The sequence below is a fragment of the Oryzias latipes genome, chromosome 18 (genome assembly GCF_002234675.1).
Source record: "Oryzias latipes chromosome 18, ASM223467v1".
Taxonomy (NCBI): domain Eukaryota; kingdom Metazoa; phylum Chordata; class Actinopteri; order Beloniformes; family Adrianichthyidae; genus Oryzias; species Oryzias latipes.
The window spans coordinates 23,210,364-23,230,277 of record NC_019876.2 but is presented as its reverse complement, the minus strand read 5'-3'; the positions used below and the strand labels follow the sequence as shown (position 1 = coordinate 23,230,277).

At 44.7% G+C, this 19,914-nt stretch overlaps 1 protein-coding gene and 3 long non-coding RNA genes across 4 annotated transcripts; 2 read left to right on the top strand and 2 right to left on the bottom strand.

The window, feature by feature from the left end:
- Nucleotides 1-286: 286 nt before the first annotated feature.
- Nucleotides 287-4,538, bottom strand: LOC111949316. The gene is made up of 2 exons (XR_002875328.1): nucleotides 3,663-4,538; nucleotides 287-516 (listed from the first exon to the last, which is right to left on the bottom strand). It is a non-coding gene; the product is annotated as an uncharacterized LOC111949316 (long non-coding RNA).
- Nucleotides 4,539-6,035: 1,497 nt separating this feature from the next.
- Nucleotides 6,036-9,767, bottom strand: LOC101159312 (GTPase IMAP family member 4). Its single transcript, XM_020699516.2, has 2 exons — nucleotides 9,755-9,767; nucleotides 6,036-7,405 (listed from the first exon to the last, which is right to left on the bottom strand). The coding sequence occupies exons 1-2, from the start codon at nucleotides 9,765-9,767 to the stop codon at nucleotides 6,585-6,587; spliced, it is 834 nt and encodes a 277-aa protein (XP_020555175.2). The 3' UTR covers nucleotides 6,036-6,584.
- A 922-nt stretch (nucleotides 9,768-10,689) lies between these two features.
- On the top strand, nucleotides 10,690-11,117 carry LOC110013352. The gene is made up of 2 exons (XR_002288497.1): nucleotides 10,690-10,740; nucleotides 10,816-11,117. It is a non-coding gene; the product is annotated as an uncharacterized LOC110013352 (long non-coding RNA).
- A 4,517-nt stretch (nucleotides 11,118-15,634) lies between these two features.
- On the top strand, nucleotides 15,635-16,062 carry LOC110013460. The gene is made up of 2 exons (XR_002288590.1): nucleotides 15,635-15,685; nucleotides 15,761-16,062. It is a non-coding gene; the product is annotated as an uncharacterized LOC110013460 (long non-coding RNA).
- The last annotated feature ends 3,852 nt before the right edge of the window (nucleotides 16,063-19,914 follow it).

Below are 19,914 nucleotides of genomic sequence, written 5' to 3'. Positions count from 1 at the left end.
ATTAAATTTAAATCAATTATTTGTTACCAATAGAAGTTAATAATTATGATTTTCGGGGTGAAGATATGTTTAAAAACAAAGTGGTCAGAACTAATGCAATAACGAATAGTATTTTTGTTCAGGTGGTCAACATGTGGAATTTATAATCGATCTGAAGAATGCAAACTCCATATATCAGTTAAAAAAATGTATACATTTAAAATATGTCAAAAATACCTTCTGGACTGAGAGACTCTTGTGGTTGTGAAGTAATTTTGAGAAGTGTTTTTGTTTGTTTTTTCCCTTCTTTTTTTTTTAAGGTTCTGTCAATTTGTAGGTAGATGTGATGTTTGTAATGAGGGTCGGGGAAATGAGCCTTGGCTTCACCTTACACCCTTTTAGGTTAATTTTGTTCAATGTTTATATTGACATTGTTCAGTGTCAATGAATATGTTGATGTTTTAAGTTTTATGTGTTTAACATAACTGAAATAAATGTCTCCCTCAATCCATCGTCTCACCCTCAGCTCCCTGTAACCTCATTCTTCTTTCTCTTTCGGCTTTTCCCATCAGGGGTCGCCACAGCGAATCATCCTTTTCCACCTCACTCTATCATGGACATCTTCTACCCTAACATTAGCCAACTTCATGTCCTCTGTTAAGACATCCATGTATCTCCTCTTTGGCCGTCCTCTTGCCCTCCTGCCAGGCAGCTCCATCTCCAACATCCTTCTACCAATATATCCACTATCCCTCCTCTGAACATGTCCAAACCATCTCAGTCTGGCTTCTCTGACTTTGCCGCTAATACAGGCAACATGAGCCGTCCCTCTGATGTACTCGTTCCTTATCCTGTCTAACCTGGTCACTCCTAAGGAGAACCTCAACATCTTCATCTCCGCTACCTCCATCTCAGCCTCTTGTCTCTGTCTCACTGCTACCGTCTCTAACCCATAGAGCAGAGCTGGTCTCACCACTGTCTTGTACACCTTTCCTTTGAGTCTTGCTGGCACTCTTCCGTCACACAACACTCCTGACACTTTCCTCCAACCGCTCCAACCTGCCTGCACTCGCCTCTTCACCTCTTTTCCACACTCCCCATCACACTGAACTGTAGACCCCAAGTACTTAAACTCCTGCACCTTCTTCACCTCAGCCCCCTGTAACCTAACGCTTCTACCTTGATCCCTCTCGTTCAGACACATGTATTCTGTCTTACTACGACTGACCTTCATGCCTCTTCTTTCCAGAGCAAACCTCCACCTCTCTAGCTGTTCCTCCACCTGCTCTCTACTCTCACTGCAAATTACAATGTCATCCGCAAACATCATTGTCCAGGGAGATTCCTGTCTTACCTCGTCTGTCAGCCTGTCCATCAGCATAGCAAACAAAAAAGGACTCAAAGCTGATCCTTGGTGTAGTCCCACCTCCACCTTGAACTCCTCTGTCTGACCTACAGCACATCTCACCACCGTCATACTTCTCTCATACATGTCCTGAACTACTCTGACATACTTCTCTGCCACTCCAGACGACCTCATACAGTACCACAGCTCCTCCCTCGGCACCCTGTCATACGCCTTCTCTAAATCTACGAACACACAATGCAGCTCCTTCTGACCTTCTCTGTACTTTTCCATCAACATTCTCAAAGCAAAAATGGCATCAGTGGTGCTCTTACGGGGCATGAAACCATACTGCTGCTCACAAATCTCCACCTTCTTCCTAAGCCTGGCTTCCACTACTCTTTCCCACAGCTTCATTGTGTGGCTCATCAACTTTATTCCTCTATAGTTGCTGCAGTTCTGCGTGTCACCCTTGTTCTTAAGGATCGGGACCAGAACGCTTCTCCTCCATTCCTCAGGCATCTTCTCACTCTCTAAAATCCTATTGAACAACCTTGTTAGAAATTCCACTGCTGTCTCTCCTAGGCACTTCCATACCTCCACAGGTACGTCATCAGGACCAACGGCCTTTCCGCTCTTCATCCTTTTCAGAGCCTTCCTAACCTCATCCTTTCCAATCTCTGCTACTTCCTGCTCCACAACAACCACATCTTCCTCCCTTCTTTCCCTGTCATTTTCCTCGTTCATCAGCTCCTCAAAATACTCATTCCATCTTTTCTGTACACTCTCTTGGGTTGTTAGCACCTTTCCATCTCTGTCCTTAATCACCCTTATCTGTTGCACGTCCTTCCCATCTCTGTCTCTCTGTCTGGCTAGCCTGTACAAGTCCTTCTCTCCTTCCTTTGTGTCTAACCTGTCATATAGCTCATCGTAAGCTTTCTGTTTGGCCTTTGCCACCTCTCTCTTCACTCTACGCTGCGCTTCCTTGTACTCCTGTCTACCTTCCTCAGTCCTTTCTACATCCCACTTCCTTTTAGCCAACCTCTTCCTATGGACGCATTCCTGTACTTCCTCATTCCACCACCAAGTCTCTTTACCGTCTTTCCTCTTTCCAGATGACACACCTAGCACCTTCCTACCTGTTTCCCTGATAGTTTCTGCTGTAGTTTCCCAGTCCTCTGGAAGCTCATCCTGACCACCCAGGACCTGCCTCAACTTCTGCCTAAATTCCTCACAAGTTTCTTCATTCTGTAGCTTCCACCACTTGGTCTTCTTTTCTGTTTTCCCTCTCTTCTTCTTCCTGACCTCCAGAGTCATCTTACACACCACCATGCGGTGCTGTCTGGCTACACTCTCTCCTACCACCACTTTGCAGTCATTAACCTCTCTCAAATGACCTCGTCTACATAGGATGTAGTCCACCTGAGTACTCCTACCTCCACTTCTGTATGTCACTCTATGTTCCTCTCTCTTCTGGAAGTAAGTGTTGACTACAGCCATTTCCATCCTCTTCGCAAAGTCCACCACCATCTGTCCCTCCAGATTCCTTTCCTTCACACCAAACCTGCCCATCACCTCCTCATCACCTCTGTTGCCCTCACCAACATGCCCATTAAAGTCTGCTCCAATAACAACTCTCTCTCCTCTGGGAAAACTCTCTATGACCTCATCCAACTCACTCCAGAATCTCTCCTTCACTTCTAACTCACAGCCAACCTGTGGCGCATACCCACTGACTACATTCACCATCACCCCTTCAATTTCTAACTTTAGGCTCATCATCCTGTCTGAGAGTCTTTTCACCTCTAGAACACTGTTTACAAACTCCCCCTTCAGAATCACTCCTACCCCGTTTCTCTTCCTATCAACACCATGATAGAACAGTTTGTATCCTCCTCCAATACTACGTGCCTTGCTGCCCTTCCACCTTGTCTCCTGCACACACAGTACATCTACCTTCCTTCTCTCCATCATGTCTGCCAGCTCTCTGCCTTTCCCTGTCATTGTGCCAACGTTAAGAGTCCCTATTCTCAAACCTATGTTCCTGCCTTTTCCCTTCTCTCTCTGGCCACGGACCCTTCTGCCTCCCCTCTTTCTTCCACCAACAGTAGTCAAATTTCCACCGACACCCTGTAGGTTAACAGCATCGGTGGCGGTCGTTGTTAACCCGGGCCTCGACCGATCCGGTATGTCTAAAGTGTTGTGGATGATTCGCATGGTTATTTTGGCAATTTTTACGCCGGATGCCCTTCCTGACGCAACCCTCTCTATTTATCCGGGCTTGGGACCGGCACAGAAGTTACTGGCTTGCAACCCCTGTGGCTAGATTCCCTGTAACCTCATTGCTCCTCTAGATTTCCTCTCATTTACACACTGATACTCAGCTGACCTTTATTCCTCTCCTTTCCAGAGCAAATCTCCACCTCTCTAGATGTTCCTCCAGCTACTCCCTGCTCACTACAGATCAGTGTCATCTGCTGACCTAATGGTCCACAGACATTCTTGTCTAACTTCATCTGTCAGTCTGTCCATCATCACAGAAACCAGAAGAACCTCAATGCTTATCCTTTGTGCAGTCCCGCCTCAACCTTGAACTCCTTTGTCGCACCTACAGATCGTCTGTCTTCCAGCTCTCATCCATGTCCTGAACATCTCAGATGTTCTTCTAAGCTGCTCCAGACTGCTCCAGACTCCAGATCCTGTCATAGACCTTCTCTGGATCTACAAAGACACTAAGCAACTCCTTCTGACCTTCTCTCTTCTTCTCCTGGAACATGACAGCAAATATAGTCTTCAGTAGAGGATACAATACTGTTGCTCATAAATGTTCACCTCTGACCTCAGTCTAGCTTCCATTACTCTTTTCCATAACTTCTTTGTAACTCATCAGCTTTATTCCTCTGTGATTTCCACAACTCTGGACATCTCCCTTCTTCTTGAAAATGGAACCAGAACACTTCTCCTCCATTCCCCATACATCTTCTCACTCTCCAAGATCTTGTTCAACAGTCCAGTAAGAAACTCTGTTAAGAGGACCACCTGCCTTTAATCTTCTTACTCACTTTCTCCTTTCTCCTATTTTCTTCTCCACAACAGCTATCTTGTCTAAAAACTCACTGGACATCCACTATTCTTCTTTCCATCATGTTGGTCAACTCTGGTTTTCCCTGTCTAAGTCATTACATTCAAAGTAGCTATCCACTCACTCTCCCAGTAAGTAGTGATCAGTAAGTGAAACAACTTTCTTTATTTATTTGGTTTTGGTATCTGCACATGAAAACACTGTCCCTCTTTGTGGACACATTACATCACCATCACTGGGGTTTGAAATGCTCTCCTGGGGTTTGTGACCTACCAGGCTCCATTTAAAAATTGAGTTTCATGTTCCAGTGGCTTCTTCCTTTTATTTGTACACTATCAAAATAGCACCACACTATACATTTGTCTGTCTCACCTATCATTTATTTGAGAAACTTTAAGTGAATATTGTTTTTTATTCAGGATCATCCAGGAAACACGAGTGACGAGGAAGTGGAAGCTGTCAAAAAAACTTTAATGGAGTTCATCACAATGAGAAAAGTCCCTGGAAAAACAGGTTATTGTTAAAATTTGCTGTGTTTTTATTTGACCAAATTATGCATCAACACTTTTTTATTTAAATTTTAGCTGTCATGCTGTTAAAAACCTTTTAAAGTTGAAGGTTTTCTATGTTTTGTTATGTTGCTTTGAGGTGAGCAAACAAATTAAAGTTAGTGGCCTGGCTAAAAGCAATTTTGACTCTGTGAATACATTTCAAAACATTAATAGAAATTACATAAAATGTCCAAATGTTTCTAATCTGAGGATGATTTTTTACTAGTTTTTTTCTATCAAACCCAATTCAGTAAGAGCATCCCCTTGTGGTGATTTGTGGTACTACAAAATAGCAATGTCCTCAGGTTAGGAAATCAAGACTAAATATATAGATATAGAAATTTTTATATTTTATTAGTCAGTTATCGATAATTAATTCTACAAAATGTTTTAAACTATAAACAATAATTTTATTTCATTTAGAAAATGGTGTTCCTGTGGCAAATGATGAGGAGACGCGTCTGGACTTCAGAACGTGACGCTTTATTCATTCATATGCCAACAACAACTGAAAAAAGGCGGGCAAATCATCTTATATACAAACACAATCAGACCCATAGCCCATAGCAACTGCAAAGCCTGCTGGTTGTGAGGCCCAAACGCAAGGGTAACACCACATCCCACCTTTCCCCAGTCTATCAACATGTCTCATGGGTCTGAAGAAACGTGTGTGTGTGTGTGTGTGTGTGTGTGTGTCCAGTAAAAAAGGAACCTTCAGACAAAGCAGCTTTTCAACAATGAAGCTCATCAAGTCAAAAGAAAGAAACAGGCTCAAGGATGACACACTTTTTCACCTGATGCAGATTTGATGCACAGAGTTTGACATTGACATTCAGTCTATTGTGCGCCAGCAAGTGAAGCTGCAAAAGTCTCATTGAGGGAACCAGGTCTTACGGAGAGCTGTGGCTGAGGTTGCACTTACTGTATATGCGGAAATTAACCATAATGTATTTGTTGCACTTAACCCTTGTGCTATCTTAGATGACTCCACCCTTACATTGAGGTGTTCTCCCTGCCACGACAAAGGTGGATAAAGGTGGAAAGATTTCATGTAATCCATGGACACCAGTGAAGATCACAAATCATTGAAGAAAAAAGGTTCAGAGCACTGTCTAGTGGGTCTAGATGACCCAACTCCCAATGTTAAAGTGCCTACGATAGCACAAGGGTTAATGTTTTAGTGCTGTTTAACAAATTTGTGCCACTATGGTTTTGATTCACAAGAGTCTTTCCACTGAAGAAAAATTCAGGAATGTGTTTATTTTTGTTTCCTTCAGTCCTTTTGAAATACATTTGAGCATGAAATAATTGAGGTTACGATGTCCTATGTTGGTTCAATAAACCAAATTAATGAATTTAAATATTTTGATCTGAACTAAAAAGCCTTTTTCCTATCTGATTTATGGAAGTGTGCAATCCGATGCAACCCTCTGGCAGTGATGAAGAAAAACTGTGGCCCTCCCAACCATTAAAGTTGCCTATCCCTGTTTTAGAGACAAGTTGCTAACAGACAGATCGACCCAGACTAAGCAGGGAAGCAGTCATAAATTCAAATGATCCATTTCTTCATCAGTATTTACTTAATGAAAGTATTTAATGAATCTGGAGAAAATAACTTCTGTTTAGTTCATGATTCTGTGCGATCTGTCAAAAACCTCTGTCTGTATTTAAAGATCATCGCTATGACCATGATAACACCAAGTAACACTCTTATTGGGTGTCTCCTTGTGTATTTGATTATATAATCAAATAATCTGATCCCTTGTGGGTTTGGTTTTCTCTGCCCGGTGTTCAGCATCTCTATGGTGTAGCATCCTCCTCCAGCTTGTCTCACAACCTCCTCAATAGTTTGGAGCAGTCCTTCCACCTGCTTCTGGTTGTTCCTGTATTCATCCTGCTGGTTCTGGATCCAGTATTTGTTGTCGACCACATGACAGCGTCCACCGCACTTCTCCAGCAGACTGCTCAGGCGTGTGTTTTGGGAGATGAATGTCTCGATCCTTGTGTCTTCAGGTAACTGGTCGCCATGCGTAAAAACAATGACACAGAACTTGAAAACCTCTGCCGAGAAATACTCCTCTATCTTTGTTATGACCTCTTCCTCCTGCTCTGTGAATTTCTCTAGTTTGAATACGAGCAGAAAGGCATGGGGCCCAGGAGGGCACCTTGTGGTACACCTCAGGATCTCCTGCTTCAGCTCCTGCTCAGAGCTCTCTGGGCAGAAGAAGCCTGGAGTGTCCACCACAGTGAGGGTTCTTCCGTGAACAAGCCCAGACCGCACTTCACAGATATTGGGCTCAGACCTAGTGAAATGACAGACTGGGAACGCATCATTTCCTAATATGGTGTTTCCCAGACTGCTTTTCCCAGCTTCAGTTTTCCCCAGCAGAGTGATCCTCAGCTTGCTTGGTGCTAAAGGTAAAGAAAAGAGGTATTTAGAGACACATACTGTTCTTCTTTAACCGTCATTAGTGTTTCTAAAAAAAACTATTATAACATAGTGACCTTAGAAAATATGTGATTTTTATGACAAAAAAAATGCCTTCCTGAAAATACTGCAGCAAAAACTTTTTTCATTCATTCATTCATCTTCTTCCGTTTATTCCCTTTCGGGGTCACGGGGTCCTGGAGCCTATCCCAGCCACTTGTGGGCGAAGGCAGGGGGCACCCTGGACAGGTCGCCAGTCTGACGCAGAAAAAACCTATTCAGGGTACATTTATTTTATGACCATCTCAAGCTGTGGGGATGAAAAAATGGTCATCTGTGCTACAAACACGTTTGAATGCTAAATCCTAAATTAGCTGAACCAATGGGAATTAGGTTGGGAAAACATTCAAATTCACCTTCAGCTGTGTAGTACTTTTCCTGCTACAAAGCATCTAAAAGTGCTTCCCATAGTAAAATATATATTAGTAAGATAAAAAGTAGTAGTTAAAATAGTAAACATAATACTACTAATAATAAAGTAAAATAAATAAAAACACATAAAAACCCAACACATGCACAAGCACAAAATAAATCGAATTAATTGTTAATAAGATTTACAAAATCAAATGAAAACACATGGACAATTAAAAACTACATAAAGGCTTTATTAAAAAGATGACTTTTAAGTTTTTCTCTTAAAAACCTCTACAGTGGCTGAAGCCCTCACGTCCTCAGGCTGGCCGTTCCACAGGCGAGGCCCACAGTGCTGAAAGGAGGCCTCGCTGTGGGTTTTAGTTCTGACTTTTGGGACCACCAGCAGACCTGCACCTGAGGACCTGAGGGATCTGGGAGGGTCATATACTAAAAGTAAATCTGATAAAAATGAGAGTCCAGTTCCATTTGAACTTTTGTGAACTAGAAAGAAATCAGAAAGAAGAGCCTTACAATAATCTATTCTATTATAAAAGCATGGATAAATATTTCAGCACTGGCTTTGGAGAGAAAGGGTCTCACCTGGTCAATATTTCTAAGATGATAAAATACAGTCTTTGTAACTTGGTTTGCGTGTGCTTCAAAGGTGAAATCTGCATCTAGAATCACACAGAGGTTTTACAGAGGTTTCTGACTTTACTGCACACATTCAGATTAAAAGTTGATAAACAGAATTGGACCCTTTCTCTCTCAGCTTCAAGACAGACAATTTAAATGTCTGTTTTGTCTTGATTTAGCTTTAGAAAGTTCTCTCCTATCCCTGTTTCAATATCTAAAACACAACTTAAAAGGTCATCAACGGGTCCTAAGTCATCAGGAGACGCAGCCACATATAACTGGGTGTTATCAGCATAACCATAAAAAGACTGAACCTTGTCACACACCACATGTCAGTCCGTGCCTCCCAGATGACGCATCACTTACACTGACAAGAAAATCTCTTTCTTTGAGCTAGGATTCAAACCAGCTGAGTACCATTCCAGTGATTCCAACCATGTCATGTAGTCTGTTTAAAAGAATGGACTGTGCCAAATGCTGCACTGAAACTGATGTTTCTTCTTTGTCCGTGTTGGACCTGAGATCATTTATAACTGTCATGGCAGCAGGGCAGCTGCTGCTAATTGTCTGATTTCCTCCAACTGTGCCTTCTCCTATAACTTGTGCTATCTTAGATGACCCCACCCTTACATTGACGTGTTCTCCCTACCATGACAAAGGTGGATAAAGGTGGAAAGATTTCATGTAATCCATGGACACCAGTGAAGATCACAAATCATTGAAGAAAAAGGTTCAGAGCACTGTCTAGTGGGTCTAGATGACCCAACTCCCAACATTAAAGTGCCTAGGATAGCACAAGGGTTACAGCTCTGCCGCTTCCCTTCACTCTCCACCGGACCGTTGCACTGCAAGCAGTCACCTGCTCTGGTCTCTGCCAGCTTGTCTACTTGTCTGCTTGCCACTCAGCCTGGCTTCCTGCTAACCTGGTCAGCCTTTCTTTGGTCTATACTCTCAGCTTCATCCTGCTAAGACCATTTTTGCCCCAAGCTTCGTAAGTCCCCACACCTATGCAGTTTTGGAACGGTTTCCCAGAGACCCTTCTGGAGATTATTTAGATTGCAAAATCAAGGGTGCTTGTGACTGAACCCCACGTTCCTGAGTTCTACCACGCTCCAACAAGTGCCCTTCTCTTCTCTGACCGAGTTCTGACATTAAAACATTAAAATATATCTTGTTCCCACAGATTATTATCTCGTTCGCACCAAATACTATTGCATTGCCACAAGATACTATTCCGTTCCCTCGAAAAGATTAACTCGTGCGAACGCAATAATTATTTCGTTCGAAGTTACCGCTGAAAGCGGCTTTTGCGGCCGTACCGACGAAGGGCATATCCGTGTGAATGACTTATGACGTGAATAATTATTGCATTCGAACAAAATAATTATTGCGTTTGCACGAGTTAATCATTTCGAGGGAACGGAATAGTATTTTGAGGGAAGGCAATAGTATCTTGTGGGAACGGAATAGTATTTCGAGCGAACAAGATAATAATCTGTAGGAACAAGATATATTTTAATATCTTAATGTCAGGACACGGGCTCCGTACATTTCCCATCACTAACCTGTACTATTTTCTTAGCATCTGTGCATTGGCTGTATTTCTCCAGGACCTGGGTGACTTCAAGTTAAAGAATAAAATAAATCTGGTTTCTTGCACTCCTGAATTTGTCCTATTATTAGGTCCCAGAAACAATTCGTGACAATAACCTTGACCAGCGCCATCTCTGTGGAGTGATGGGATCTAAAACCAGACTGAAATGTTTCTCAAATATAATTTCTATTAATAAAATCATTTAATTGAATAAAAACTATTTTTTTGTAAATTTTACTTAAAAATGGCAGGTTTGAAGCATCTTAACCACTGTTCTTCAGGGTGGGTCTCACCAAAGCACACTGTAAGGATGTGGGAAAGATCCCAGTCTGAAGAGAGCGGTTAACAATGTTCCTCCTCACAGGACGAACACACTAGGTGCGGTTGAATGTGCAAAATATCTTTGATCGGATCAAAGATCGGATTAGAATTAAACTGTGTACATGGACCCAGAAAAACAAACGTTTAAATATGCCACACTTTTGGTCGGAATAAGTCATTTGGACATACGCAGAACTATCTAAAAAAACTAAATGGTTGTAGAAGAAGAAAAGGCAAGTTCTGTCATGGTGCCTCTGGCGGACTCCTCCCCCTCTCCTCTCTGCTTGGCCTCTGATTGCTCCCAGCTGCGTCCACTCTACTCATCACCCTGCCAGACCTACTTAAGGAGCTCCAGGATCATCATTCATCGCCAGTTCGTTGCCCCTGATGGTGCTTAGTCTGGTCATCATAGTTTCTCGCCCTATGTTATTGCTCTCGCCTCACGAACCTTTGTCTTGTCTTCAGGATCATCTAAACCCACGAGTGGACGCCCAAATCTACTTCCATCCAAGCGGAGGATACCCCCAGAAAACCTACCTCCTTCCAGCACGCCGTCTGAACTCCAGGCCTCAGCTCAAGCCACAGCCGAACCTCCAGCCACGCCACAGGCCACAGCCGAATCACCCGCCTCGTCCAAGGTTCGCCCGGAGCCGTCACAGGATTCCTAGACTCGTCTTCAAGATCGCAAACGGGTCGTCGATCTCGCCATCCCCTGCCACAACAGGACTGCGCATTTCCCTGAAACATTAAATCCATTTCTACTTTCACTCTTCTCCTGTCCTCCTTCCGGGTTCCAGCGTCTGGGTCTGTTAGCCTCGCTAGAGTCATGACAGAACGAACTGGCCCGACGCCTGACCCAGCTGACCCGGAGGGACTCCGCCTCGCCGTAACTCAACAAGGGATTATGTTAGGACGCCAAGCAGATGCCCTTACCCAAATGGCTTCGGCGCAGCAGGACTTATTTCGCCGCTTAGACGGTTTGACCCAAACACTCCTGGAACTAACCGGTCACTCTGCTAATTCCGCTACAGGATCTTCCGTGCTTTCTTCCGGCAACATTGCAGCTTCCTCTTCCGGTTCCGCCAACCCACCCGAAAACTTCCGGTTACAGCCTGAACCATTCCTGGGGGACGTAGAAGCTTGTGGCGGCTTCTTACTCCAATGCCAACTCATATTCCAGCAGGCTCCCAGGTACTATCACTCCGATCACAGTAAAATCACCCTTATAATTAACTCACTCCGGAACAAAGCTTTACAGTGGGCTCAGGCTTTTGTGTCTGCCAACCCTATCACGCATCTCCGCTACGAACACTTCCTGAATGAATTCCGTCTAATTTTTGATCAGCCCCGTAAACGGGAGGAAGCTACACGAAAACTTCTGAATCTTAAACAACGCAACCGAACGGTTAGCGAACACGTTATTGACTTCCGCATCCTGGCGGTTGAAGCAGGCTGGCCCGATCTGGCTCTAAAAGGCATATTTTATCAATCATTGAACGAAACTATAAAAGATCATCTCTGTACTCAGCCTGAAGCTAACTCCTTCGAAGATCTCGTTACAGCGGCCCTCCGTTCAGACATTCGCCTCAGAGAAAGGCATCATGATCGCCAACAGGCCCCAAAGAAAAACCTCAACAGTCCAGGCCTTTCAACCATCACTGCGCTGCCACCTCACAGAATGGATTTTCTCACCAGCCCCAAACCATCGGAGGAACCTATGCAGATTGGCCACTCCAAACTCTCTGCGGAAGAACGACAGAAGCGCAAAGAGGAAGGTTCGTGCTTTTATTGTGGTGGTCAAGGACACTTTGTTTCACAGTGCGCTCGGCGTTTAAACTTCCGAACCCCCCGCTAAGGGACAGGTCGCGGGGGGGCAACGTCAACTCTCAGGAGAAGCAAAGCTTCCTGTACATTCCTGTCAGGTTATGCTGGAAAACGCAAACTCATGCTTCTAGGGCCCTTATTGACTCAGGAGCAGAACAGAGTCTGATTGATCATGGACTGGTATCTAAACTTGGTTTACCCGTAGAACTTTTGGAAGCTCCTGTCGAGGCCTCAGGCTTAGGAGGACAGCACCTCTCCAGGATTACACATCGAACCAAACCAGTACAACTGCTCACCTCTGGCAACCACAGGGAAGTAATACAATTCTTCATTACTCAATCTACTCAGACCCCCATAGTACTAGGTTACTCTTGGTTAAAACTGCATAACCCGCAATTTAACTGGAGTTTGGGACACATCATTAACTGGAGTCCTTATTGTTCTGCTAACTGTCTCTCGTCTGCTTTACCTTCCACGCTTCATCACGCTGTTGACTCTCCCAGTAAAATAAATCTGGATAAGATCCCCTCATGTTATCATGATCTCCGTGACGTTTTTTGCAAATCTAAGGCTAGCGCCCTACCTTCCCATCGCCCCTATGATTGTGAAATCAAGCTGCTACCAGGTTCTACGCTACCTAAGGGTCACCTTTACAATCTATCTGGGCCAGAGAAAATATCGATGGAAAGCTATATTCAGGAAGCGTTAGCCTTGGGTCACATTCGTCCCTCGTCATCCCCTGTAGGGGCCGGTTTTTTCTTTGTTGAAAAGAAAGATAAATCTCTTCGCCCCTGCATTGACTACCGGGAACTCAACCTAATTACTATAAAGGATAAATATTCTCTGCCTCTAATCTCCTCTGTTTTCGACTCCGTCCAAGGAGCTCATGTTTTCTCGAAACTGGACCTTCGTAATGCCTACCATCTGGTTCGGGTCAAGGAGGGGGATGAATGGAAGACCGCTTTCAATACACCCCTAGGGCATTACGAATATCTGGTTATGCCTTTTGGGTTGACTAATGCCCCAGCAGTCTTTCAAAGGCTGGTCAACGACGTCCTCAGGGATTTTCTTAATCGCTTCGTTTTTGTATATCTGGATGATATCCTCGTTTACTCTGACAATCTCACCCAGCATGAACAACACGTCCGTCAAGTCCTCACTCGTCTCTTAGAAAACCAGCTGTTTGTTAAGGCGGAGAAATGCGAATTTCATGTCAATTCTGTACAGTTCTTGGGCTATATCATTGAAGCAGGCCGTATTAAACCAGATCCCTCCAAAATCGAGGCCGTATCCGCCTGGGAACCCCCTATCAACCGCAAGAAACTCCAACAATTTCTGGGTTTCGCTAATTTCTATAGACGCTTTATCCGCAACTATAGTAGCATTGCTGCTCCCCTCACTCGCCTCACATCCACCCATCAAAGATTTCAATGGACCCCAGAAGCCCAACAGGCCTTTGACCGTCTAAAGAAACTATTTGTCACCGCTCCCATTCTCATTCAGCCGGATCCCACACGACAATTCATCGTGGAAGTCGACGCCTCGGATTCGGGGGTCGGCGCCGTCCTGTCTCAGAAGGAACTCACGTCTGGAAAACTCAAACCCTGTGCTTTCTTTTCCAAGAGGCTATCGACGGCGGAACAAAACTACGACGTGGGAAATCGTGAACTTCTGGCTATAAAATTGGCCCTGGAGGAGTGGCGGCACTGGCTGGAGGGGGCGGAGCACCCGTTTATCGTCTGGACAGACCATAAAAATCTCGCATACCTTAGGACCGCCAAGAGACTCAACTCCCGCCAGGCCCGGTGGTGTCTGTTTTTTGACAGGTTCCGGTTCACCATCACCTACCGTCCAGGAACCCGGAACGTCAAACCAGACGCATTATCCCGCAAGTACAGCACCACAGAAAACACCATCACCAACACCATAGTCCCCTCCACGTGCATAATCGGGGCTCTCACCTGGGACATCGAAAATCGAGTTCTCCAAGCCCAAGGTGAGGAACCTGGTCATGCCCCATGTCCTCAAGGCACTCTTTATGTTCCCACCTCCCTCAGGGCGGACGTTATCTCCTGGGGTCATTCCTCCCGGCTGTCCTGCCATGGCGGCGTCCAGCGCACTCTCCATCTCCTCCGTAGGAGGTTCTATTGGCCGTCTATGGATAAGGACGTCCGCGAATATGTGGCGGCGTGTACCACCTGCGCCCGCTCCAAGACCTCCAATTCTGCTCCTGCTGGTCTGTTACAACCACTTCTCACCCCCAGCCGGCCATGGTCTCACATCGCCTTGGACTTTGTCACCGGGTTGCCTCCCTCACCGGGCAACACCGTCATACTCACCATCATTGACCGTTTCTCCAAGATGGCTCATTTCGTCCCTCTAGCCCAGTTACCTTCCGCCACTGAAACCACTCAAGTCCTGGTAGACCAGGTGTTCCGTCACCATGGCATCCCCTTGGACATTGTGTCTGACCGTGGTCCCCAGTTTGTCTCCCAAGTCTGGAAGGCTTTTTGCTCCGCCCTGGGGGCCACGGTCAGTCTCACTTCCGGCTATCACCCCCAGTCCAACGGTCAGGCAGAGAGGGCCAACCAGGAACTGGAGGCAGCCTTGCGCTGCCTGGCGGCACAAAACAATGAGGACTGGTCCCAGTATATAGTATGGATCGAATACGCCCACAATACTCACGCATCTTCTGCTATTGGGGTGTCACCGTTTGAGGCTGCTCTCGGGTACTCACCACCTCTGTTTCCGTCCCAGGAATTCGATTTGGCGGTGCCCTCGGTCCAACAACACCTCCGGCGTTGTCAACGAGTCTGGCGCCAGACCACAGAGGCTCTCCTCCGCACCAAGGAGGGCAACTGTCGCATCGCCAATCGTCACAGGGTGGTGGGACCCGTTTATCAGCCCGGACAGAAGGTATGGCTCTCCGCCCGAAATATCCCCATCCAGGCCACCTCCCGGAAACTGGCTCCTCGCTTCATTGGTCCTTACACGATTGAGAGGATTATCAATCCCACCTGTGTCCGTCTACGCCTCCCACGAGCCCTCAAGGTACACCCCTCGTTTCACGTTTCTCAAATCAAGCCCGTTCAGGACAGTCCTCTGTGCCCGCCGTCCGCTTCCCCACCACCCGCCCGGGTCATCGACGGCGCCCCTGCCTACACTGTCAGCCGCGTCCTGGACATCCGGCGGCGGGGTCGCGGGCACCAGTTCCTGGTTGATTGGGAGGGTTATGGTCCTGAGGAGCGGTCATGGATATCCCGCTCTCTCATTCTGGACCCGTCCCTCGTTGAGGATTTTTTCCGGGCTCATCCTGATCGCCGTCCTGGACCGCCTGGAGGCGGTCGTTGAGGGGGGGGTACTGTCATGGTGCCTCTGGCGGACTCCTCCCCCTCTCCTCTCTGCTTGGCCTCTGATTGCTCCCAGCTGCGTCCACTCTACTCATCACCCTGCCAGACCTACTTAAGGAGCTCCAGGATCATCATTCATCGCCAGTTCGTTGCCCCTGATGGTGCTTAGTCTGGTCATCATAGTTTCTCGCCCTATGTTATTGCTCTCGCCTCACGAACCTTTGTCTTGTCTTCAGGATCATCTAAACCCACGAGTGGACGCCCAAATCTACTTCCATCCAAGCGGAGGATACCCCCAGAAAACCTACCTCCTTCCAGCACGCCGTCTGAACTCCAGGCCTCAGCTCAAGCCACAGCCGAACCTCCAGCCACGCCACAGGCCACAGCCGAATCACCCGCCTCGTCCAAGGTTCGCCCGGAGCCGTCACAGGATTCCTAGACTCGTCTTCAAGATCGCAAACGGGTCGTCGATCTCGCCATCCCCTGCCACAACAGGACTGCGCATTTCCCTGAAACATTAAATCCATTTCTACTTTCACTCTTCTCCTGTCCTCCTTCCGGGTTCCAGCGTCTGGGTCTGTTAGCCTCGCTAGAGTCATGACAAGTTCTGCTGTAAACAAAAGCTGCCGCATAGAGCCAGAACATCTTCTAAATCTGCTTTCATTATGAATATTAAGGGCCTGTTTGCTCATAATTTTCTAAATCTGTGTTGCCAGTGCTTTATTCTTGGGAAAACGGACCTGGAAGAAGGGTTAGGATTAGGCTAATACGTGGCAACATCATTTAGCCGTGGATGCGGGCAATGGCGCACTGTGCATCTCGGCTTCATGTAAATATGTGGAAATAACATCAGCCTTTATTTTGACTAAACACAACTGGTAACACAACTTCACATGACTGTTTGCATGGTTTCTCAGGACTGCGCGGCATTTCTGTATGGCAAAGGCCGCCACCTCACAAACCGTCCCTCTGCTCAGAGACAAAGTTCTCCCAGGAGACACGGTTCTCCTGAGTCCTGCAGCCCGCCCACGCTAAACAGCTGGACAGACTGCGGTCCAGAGCCTCCTCTGGAGTGCACACCATTTCAAAGCACACTGCCCCGCCTGCAAACACGAAGCTTGAGTCCAGCTGCACTGCTCAGAGACATTGCTTCGCACGGGTGGAGAAGGTGACCGGTCCTGTTTGCGCTCCAAAGCCTTCTCTGGCTTTGCGTCTACAAGTGACGCAAAGCCAGAGAAGTAGTGACCCACGATCGGAATAAACTGTTTATCTGCACCACGATCGGATCAACATTCTGCATAACCCACCTATCTCTATCGGAAGGAATTATGATCTGAATGAGTCTGATCCGGGCAGAGTGTTCTGAACAGCGTGTTTACATGATGCATTTTATTCTGATCAGGCGTTTATTCCAATTACTGTTGTCCATGTAACTGCAGCTACAGACCTAAAAAGTGAGGTGGGGATGTGATCAGGAGAACAGGTTTTAGTTTTAAGTTGGGAAATCAATTTCCGATGCCAAACTTTCAAGTGTGTTCTCACAAGCCAAAGGGAATGCAACGGAATGAACTGTTAGTGATCGTTGGGATATATTACATCTAATGTTATTTATCTTATCAGTGAAGTGGACTGCAAACTCTTCACATTTTGAACTGCTGAGAATAGAACACGGACTGGATTAGTTTGGGTTGATTAATCGGTAAATAGTGGAAAAAAGAATCTTTGGTTTGTCAACAGTTTTTGAATAGTATTCCTGTTTTGCAAAATTAAAAAAATTGTTGTATGGTGTTAGTTTTGCCTTATTGGGCAATGCATTGTTTTGGTTTTGCGCCTATTTCTTTTGCTCTCCTGGAGATTCTATTAAGTATTATGGTTTCCTCTGTTCTCCAAGGAGGAGGTGCTATGGTTTTAACTATTTTTTAACTATTTTTTCAATATTGCGACTTTGTCCAATATTGATGTTTGTTTATGACAATTTGGACGGATAAATCAACAGATGAAATTGGAGTATTTGGTTGATTTCCAGATGTGAGGTGAAGTTTGCTGCCACTTCAGGGTGTAGACAACACCTTCTAACAGTTCTCTTTGGAAGTCTTTGTGTGAAAAAGCCATTGATAGTAAAAAAACACACACGAGTGATCTGAGATACCAACGTCCACAACAGAGGTCACAGTGGCCACCAGGCCACGAGTGATTAAAAAATCCAGAGAGTGTGACTCCTGTTGTGGGTTGGAACACTGACATGATGAGTAAAAGCTGTTGTTGCTAAAATGTTTAAAAACTCTTTGATGTGTGAGTCTGATGGATCGCCCACATGTAGGTTAAAATCGCCTCAGAGAATTATTCTACTAAAATATATGTGAATAATTGAAAGCAGCTCTGCAAAGTCAGAATTAAAAGATGAGCTACACTTTGGGAGTGTAGTATACTATCAAACACAACACAGTGGGATTATTAAAAACAATGGCCTGATATTCAAAGATGTGGATTCCTGAAACACTTGTTCTACTGTCTGTAGATCAATTACATCAAACAGGATTGCGGCAGTTCCCCTTCCTTGTTTTGTGTCTTTGTTAAAGAGTAAAAAAGGGGTGGAGTCATTCCAGACAGTGAACCAGTTCAACCACAATTCCAAGTTTCTGTTAAAAACAAGGCCAGTTAGGCTATGATCTAAAATCAAGTCGTGGATAAGAAATAATTAGTTTGATAGTGAGCGTACATTTAAAAGTGCCAAATTCAGTTGAAACAGATTATTGTTTCCAGGTTCATGGAGGGTTAATGAGTTCTGGATATGCACTGGCTTTAGGTTAGCATAATTCCTGTTGTCTAGAACTTGGATCGGTTTGATAAGACTGATTGTATGGGACACGTGGTAGGTGTTCTTGAAGGTTTTGAAGATAACCCATGTGGGGGCCTAAGAGAATGACAGCGATTTGGTGTGGTTCAGGTTCAGGTTCTGGAGAAGTTTGGGGAGTAGGCAGTCAGTCCTCTTTAAAACAATGAACAGTATGTTAAATGTTCTCTGTTGATACTATAATGAATAAATCCCCCAAAACAAAACAAAAAACATTCAAATGTAAAGCAAAAATGCATATATTGCTCTAAAATGTTCTTTAATATTAGAAATCATTAAGTCACCAAAGTGAAAAGAAAGAGTCTAACAGGCGGAATTCACTATATTTACGTTACAGCCATAAAAACCCTGCATACATTTTGTAGGTGTAGTGTTTGATGATGCTCCTGAAGAGCAAAGGGTCCTATAAGTGTTTTTTTATATTGGTCCCCCCCCCCCCCCATTTCTTTTTTAATAACATAATATTAATATTTTAATGTCATGTTAATTATTTGTCTAAAAAAAACAAGTGACAAAAATAAAAGGTAAAAGCAGAAAAAAACTAAAAAATCATTAAAACACTGAAAATTCTAAAGACTGTTTATCTGCTGAAAACAATGCAAAAGAATTCGCCAGAGGAGCTCATCAGAGTCTGAATGTTTCTTAGAGTTGAAATTGTTCTCAGGAGAAGATGATTAGGGCCTCCTGACAATCAATTTGATACGTAGCAGAGGAGCAAAAATCTGCACAATTATTACTTTTGAATAAATAATATAAGTTCAAATTGTTCTGCTTTGTGTTTTAATCACCATATGTATAATAATTTCCTTTTTTTCATCATAATTCATTTTTTTCTTAATTTGGTCTGTTTGATAACATTGTAGTAATGAGCAGTACAATGGATATAATCATGATAAAGAGATAAAGTTCTTTACAGAGTTGAGACTGACAAAAGGATAAATAATTGTTATCAATAGATATTTTTCTCATTTTCATTGTCTGGGGGAGAAAGACAAGTTACAGAATTACAGGACCTTATGAAATCTTTTCTTTTGTGCCGTCTTTGCATTGGTGTCTTAATTGCATGTTTTATTCAGATATTATATAGGCACAAATGTATTTTAAAGATACATTCTAAAGACCAGTTGTTAAAATAAAAGAAAAACTCACCAGACATGACGAGGAGAAACGATCGGAGCCGTTTCAGCTGTATTTTTACTTTCGTTTTTGATTTTCTACTGGTGGAGTTTAACCCCTAAGAGAAGCGGAAGCTCCTCCCCTCTGCCCTCTGCCATAAAAAGCTACAAAAAAACTGTAGCAGCAATGTCACTGAAACACAGAGCTGCTCTGGAACCAGACTGAAATGAGAGTTTTTAACCTAAACATAGTCAGAGGGGAAGTTTGTCTAAAACCTCAGTCCCAACTGTCTGTACGGGTGGATATAGGCTGTCTGCTGGTGAATAAGGCACACAGATCGCAAAATCTAAATATCACACAATGCTAGGAGAGCCTGTAGAGCCAAAAGGTTCTTTTTGATTCATTCATGCTGTGGGCAGC